Source organism: Quercus lobata, chromosome 12 (genome assembly GCF_001633185.2).
Source record: "Quercus lobata isolate SW786 chromosome 12, ValleyOak3.0 Primary Assembly, whole genome shotgun sequence".
NCBI classification, from domain to species: domain Eukaryota; kingdom Viridiplantae; phylum Streptophyta; class Magnoliopsida; order Fagales; family Fagaceae; genus Quercus; species Quercus lobata.
Genome location: NC_044915.1, coordinates 17,672,909 through 17,679,071, shown reverse-complemented (window position 1 = coordinate 17,679,071; position 6,163 = coordinate 17,672,909). Strand labels below are relative to the sequence as shown.

The following is a 6,163-nucleotide window of genomic DNA, read 5'->3' as shown; positions in this document are numbered from 1 at the left end:
AGAAATTCACTAGTTTCTTTCATTTCTCACGTTGAGTCGGTGTAAGGTTGCTGTGCGATCCTTGCTTAGGGATTAACAATTTTTTTTTATCCCCATATTCGGCATCAATTGTTGAGGTATGAATTTTGCACAGCAAATTTTAACCAAAAAAAAAGAATTTTGCACAGCAAATCCAAACACCGAACATTAACAAAAAGGAAAGAAGAAATCAAATAGACCGTGGATGCATCATGACCTCTGTACAGTGGATTCGAAGCTATACAACTATATGCAATACTTTTCACGTGTCTTCATCTTATCAGTATTACGCAAAAGACATTGGATCAACCCACCCACCTTCCTGAGGTCCATTTAGAATCTACTTAATTAGTTGAAATTAAAAAAAAAAAAAAAAAATTTAAGTATTGTAAATAAAGGTAAATAAATGTAAAAATTAATTGAAATAATATAATAGGACTCATAAATAGTACCAAAAAATGCAGTAAAACTTATAAATAATAATAAAAATAAGTTAAATAATAAAATAAATTAACAAAAATAATCTTTACCAAACATACACTTAATCTTCACTAAAGTTGAAAGGAAAATATAAAAAATATATGTTTCTCAAAATAAAAAAAAGAAAGAAAAATATAAAAGGAAAAAGCCAACGGTGAACTAAGAGCATTGGATCATGAAATATTTTTAAAATTTTTTTATAAAAACCAATTTTTTATAAATTAATATCAAAACTTTCTAAAATGTTTCATTAATAAAGGTCTAAAGTCCTGCCACTTAAGAAGCAAAGCAAAAGAAATGAAATACTCATTTGTTTCCCCCCTCAAAAAAAAAATACTCTTTGTTTAGACCAACCAACTTTTGCCACGTCTTAAAGTGGAAAACCCCTAATAAAATAGTAATAATTATCCCAGAATAGATTAGCCACGTGGCAAAATTATGATAAAATCCTTATCTCCTGCACCGGATTGGCATTCCATAACCTTACTGACACGTATATGACAGACCGGTAATTACAAAATACCTCAAAAATAGTAAACTACGTTATCAAAAAAAAAAAAAAAGAAGGGAGAGCAATTAAATTTGAATGAAAGAAGAAGAAGAGAGAAGCTTCTGGAAAAGACTCACATAACTATTAACAAAAGAAGATCGAAGAAGCCACACACACTCCACCTCGTCTCTCCTCTCCACGCGCGCGCACACATACACTTTCTTCTGGCGCCTTCCCATCTTCTCTTTCTGTGGGCCCCACTCTCATTTTTACTCCTTTTTCTTGATCTTTCTTTTTTTTTCCCTTTCCTTCTCGAACCCACGATTTTATTTTCTATAATTTTTTTCTCTCTCTTGCATATCATCATTTACTTTCAAGTTCCACCTCCCAGAACCTTCTAGAAACAACAAAACCTAATTCTCTCTCTCTCTCTCTCTCCTAACCCAACTCTCTCTCTCAGCTCAGCTCAGCTCAGCTCCTTTGTTGTGGTGTTTGGTTTACCGGAGAACCTAATTGGTTTTGCTCCGTACTTCCTTGTTTGGTTTGTGAGAAAAGTCTAGCACTTTGTTTCAGCTAAAACCACCTTATTTTTTTCCAGGTAACGATTAAAAAAACTAAGACTTCAGTTTTTTATTTATTTATTTCTCTGCGTATTCATTTATCATTCTCATATTTCACGCTATTGCCGTAAGTATAATCCATATTTGTTAATATTTTTTTTGAAGTTTTATGATACATAATATATTACACACAATTATAGTTATTTTTTTCTTTGTTAATCGCATTCTGATCTAACAGTAAATTTTATACAAATTAGATTGAGCCACCACGCCTAGTGAAAACCAGGCTTCTTGTTTTGGGTCTCGGATCCGTGACCGAAGCCCATGGGACCATTACCGGTGGAACAGAGCGGCGATTCCGGACCTGGACCCGGACCAGGACCCGGATCCGTATCCGGAGACTCGCAGAGATCTATACCCACACCATTCCTCACAAAAACTTACCAACTGGTCGACGACCCTGCCGTTGATGACCTCATTTCCTGGAACGACGACGGATCGACCTTCATAGTTTGGCGTCCTGCTGAGTTCGCTCGCGATTTGCTTCCTAAGTACTTCAAGCACAACAACTTCTCTAGCTTCGTTCGCCAACTCAACACCTACGTACGCATAAAGAAAAAATATTTTCTATTTCATTTTCTTACGCTTTCTTGGAAACCAAACGGTGTTGAATGTTTTAGTATTTCTTCTTCCTTCTTCTTTTTTTATAGGGTTTTCGGAAAGTTGTGCCGGATCGATGGGAGTTCGCGAACGACTGTTTCAAGAGAGGAGAGAAAGCTCTCCTCCGAGAGATACAGCGCCGCAAAATATCGCCGGCGACTGGAGCAGTAGCGGTTCCGCCAGCAGCGGGGGTGACGGTTGTGGCGGCGGGTCCAGCGGGGGTGCGAACTGTGTCGCCGTCAAACTCGGGAGACGAGCAGGTGATATCGTCGAACTCGTCGCCGGCGGCGGCGGTTCACCGGAGCACGAGCTGCACGACTACGCCGGAGCTCCTGGAGGAGAACGAGCGGTTGAGGAAGGAGAACACGCAGCTGAGTCACGAGTTGACTCAGCTGAGGGGACTCTGCAATAACATATTCGCTATGATGACGACCTACGCATCTGGTCAGTTGGACGTTGGTGGTGGTGTTAACGGTAATGTTCACGGTAACGGCGTTGCGCTTTCGATACCTGAAGGGAAGCCTCTGGATCTTTTGCCGTCAAAGCAGGTAACGGTAACGGAGGATATAGACGTTGGCGTTGGCGTTTGTGGTGGGGCCCACATAGGTGATGATGAAGAAGAAGAAGAAGAAGAAGAGAACGAAACGACGCCGCGTCTGTTCGGGTTTCGAATCGGTGTGAAGCGCGTGAGGAGAAGCGTGGAGGAGGAGGAGGAGGAGGTGGAGTTAGAGGAAGAGAGAGAAGCGCAAAATGGGGAGAATATGGAAAATTCGCAGGAGAAAGAGTCTGGGTCTGAGGTGAAATCAGAGCCGTTGGATCAAAATGGGAACTCTGATCATCGGGACCCTCCTTGGCTGGAGCTTGGAAAAAAATGATTAAAACAGTGTTGGTTTCATTTGATAGTTGTAAAATAAACAACACGTGGGAACTGATCACGTGATCGAAAATCGTCACGTGACTGAATGTTGTAAAGTTATGTAAGAAGTTCTTTCTTGTGTGGGAAAGAAAAGGTCATTGTTGCTTAAGCAGCGTGCAAATTTGATCCGCATATGGTAGGTAAAACCCCGAGGGAGTGGGAGTTGGTAAGAGAGGCCTTTGTTGAAAAGACAATTAAGGAGGAGAAGTGCACAAAGTGGAGAAATAATAAGAAAGGTTTGTCAAAAGTTGGGGGCTGATTGTGCAAGAGAACAACAAAGACCAGAATGGAAAATGAAGATGATAATTTATGGTTACAAGTGGAATCAGGAGTGCAAAAAAAATGCAAACAATGAGCCGAGTACTACTCTGATGTAGGAGGAATTGTAGTTTAGAGTGTTACATTTTGTTTTGTTGTTAGTTCTTGTTCAGGTACTAAGTGCTTGAGCTTGTTTTATGAGTCTAGGATAACACGCCTGGACTTTAATTTGGTCCAATGTTGTACTTGTATTGTATGTTAGAATTCTTATCCAATGCTAATATTTAATTGATAATCATATTATTGTTTTTTTCTTTCTTCTCTTCTTGGTAATTAATTTGGTATATTTTCTACTTGCTTTGGGTTGCTAATGGATGGGTGTAACCGAGTAACTTCTTACAAGAATTTGAAATTGCTCAAAAGTCGAAACTAACTGCTTATGGATTCGAAGGCCACATATGAGCAACTCAATCTAGTGATCCTCTTGTTAATTACCTCATTGACAGTATTACAAGTTCCTAAGTACAAATAAGTAATTGGCAAAATTCTCTAGAATTATCTTTTTGAAAATCGGCTAGATGGGTTAAGCCAACATACTTAAATCGGGTCAAGTTGTTTCAATTTTTTTTTTTTTTTTTTTTTTTTGAGAAGGAACTTGTTTCAATTTGAAGTGGTTGTTGAAGGACAGAGTCGTGGTGTATATCGAAATTATTAAACATAGATGTTAGGAAATTAATAAATTATGCTTGTTTTGAAGAAACACGAGTCTTTTTAACCACTCAATTCTGGCCTATGCTCCAGACTCCAGTGGCACCCTTACCTAATGAAGTTGTCCATTGAATATCCAATGTACTAGTATCGGACAAATTGTTCTCTCTTTTCGCATATGATTCATGTACTTTGGCATGTGACACTTGTTTGAACTTTGAAGCACTCATCCACTAAAGACTAGTTCTTGAGACCTCGCCTGCTTCTAGATTATCGTTAGCTTTAACTGCTTTTCGGCAAAACATTTGATCCTACACAATGCCAGGTTAATTATATGCCTCCGTTTGGTAATAAAACATCTGATTTATGACTATTCTTGTTGACTTCAGACCATGGAAGAATTTATATCAAATCTGAAACTTTCCATACATTGTCTAATTGTCTATTGTAGGCGGTGGAAACCTTTTAGGCGCGTTTGGTTGGTTGTGATATTACATAACACCGTAATATTACGTTATTGTAATCTTACATTAATGTAGTGTGCATTTGGCAGGGATTATTTTTGCAAGCTAATTTTACTATTCAGCTTATTTTTACTACTATTCATGGGTTTCACTACACTTTTTGATACTGTTCATGGGTTCTACTATATTATTTCAGCTAACTTTTACATTTATCTACAGTACTTTTAGCAAAAAAATTTCAGTTTCAGCAAAATAAGCAAATCCCAAATAAATCCGTAATCTCAATACAAGAATATAACATTACATTATTTAGGAAACTGATGAAATTAAGATGATGTGATATATTTTGTAATTTTAAATTATGGTAATGTTAGAAAAAATAAAAGAATCCAAAAACCATAATATCACACCATTGTAAAGTGCATTACATCAATGATACATTACAACAAACCAAACACCAGGGAGAGGACATGGCAGAATAGGACGTGGCAAGATAGTACCATGACTACTACACATGTTCGGTCCAGCACTGAATTGAGTCGCACTTGCATAATAAACTTTTTCTTTTTTTTTTTGTTAAGAATGAAACTGCTAAAGGTTAATGCAACCTATGTCTAGCATAAAGAGAAGAAAGCACTCTGATACTTAAGTAAGTTCCATACTTAACAATGGAAACAGAGAGCATGAAAGATAGTAAAAGAGAAAAAAGCCTTAGAAAGAGAGACCAAAAGTCGTTTACCAAAAGACTTCTTCGATCTTCCTTAAATAGCCAAATGTGCGACTATAAGTCAATAGTAAAATGTGTGGCTGAAAATGTCTTGCTATAGAAACCCCCCCCCCCCCCCCCCCCCCAAAATATCTACAATTCTATGCTTAGAGCATTCACATCTGGACTTCTAAACGGTGAAGTGTGGTATATTTTAGCATTAAAGTACAAATAACATGCATTATGCGGTCATTTAATTCCAAAATTTTTTACAATAATGCTACAATACTATATTACTTATATGATGGTACTATAACATGTTCATTTTTAGACTTCTTAAAACACAACTAGATTAATCTAGTTAATTAGCCAAGTGATTACTTAATCAAATTATCAAATTTAGGTTAACACAAATATATCATATTATTGTAAAGTGCGGAAAATAAAGAACACAATAATATGATAACCCAAAAAAACCAAACCGGTAAAAAATCTGGGGAGGATCTAACCTAGCTATCCTCAAGGTAAACCAAATCCACTACGAAAGAATTGAAGTTTACACAATAGCGACTTAGACCACTAACATCCTATTACTACCTCGAGTAGGAAACTTACTACCATGACCACATGATAGCTCCAAGTCCACGGACTACTTCTTTCTTGGATTCCCAGCAAGCATAAGCACTCTCACTTGTATATTTTTAAGCTCTTGAATCTGCAACTAAATTTATCACCAACCACTCAACATCAATCTTGAAATTGAAAACCCTAAGTGTATTTGAAAGCAAACACCTCTAAATCTCACAAAAGATTCACACACACAGCATAAAGAGCAACTTCTAAACGTGACTAGGGTTTTCCCTTTTATACTTAAGACAAAACATAAAACCTTACACGTCAAAC

The 6,163-nt window shown here is 37.2% G+C and overlaps 1 protein-coding gene across 1 annotated transcript; it reads left to right on the top strand.

Moving 5' to 3' along the window:
- The first annotated feature begins 1,162 nt into the window (after positions 1–1,162).
- Positions 1,163–3,680, top strand: LOC115972073 (heat stress transcription factor B-2b). Its single transcript, XM_031092221.1, has 3 exons — positions 1,163–1,586; positions 1,806–2,151; positions 2,259–3,680. The coding sequence occupies exons 2-3, from the start codon at positions 1,873–1,875 to the stop codon at positions 3,081–3,083; spliced, it is 1,104 nt and encodes a 367-aa protein (XP_030948081.1). The 5' UTR covers positions 1,163–1,586; positions 1,806–1,872; the 3' UTR covers positions 3,084–3,680.
- The last annotated feature ends 2,483 nt before the right edge of the window (positions 3,681–6,163 follow it).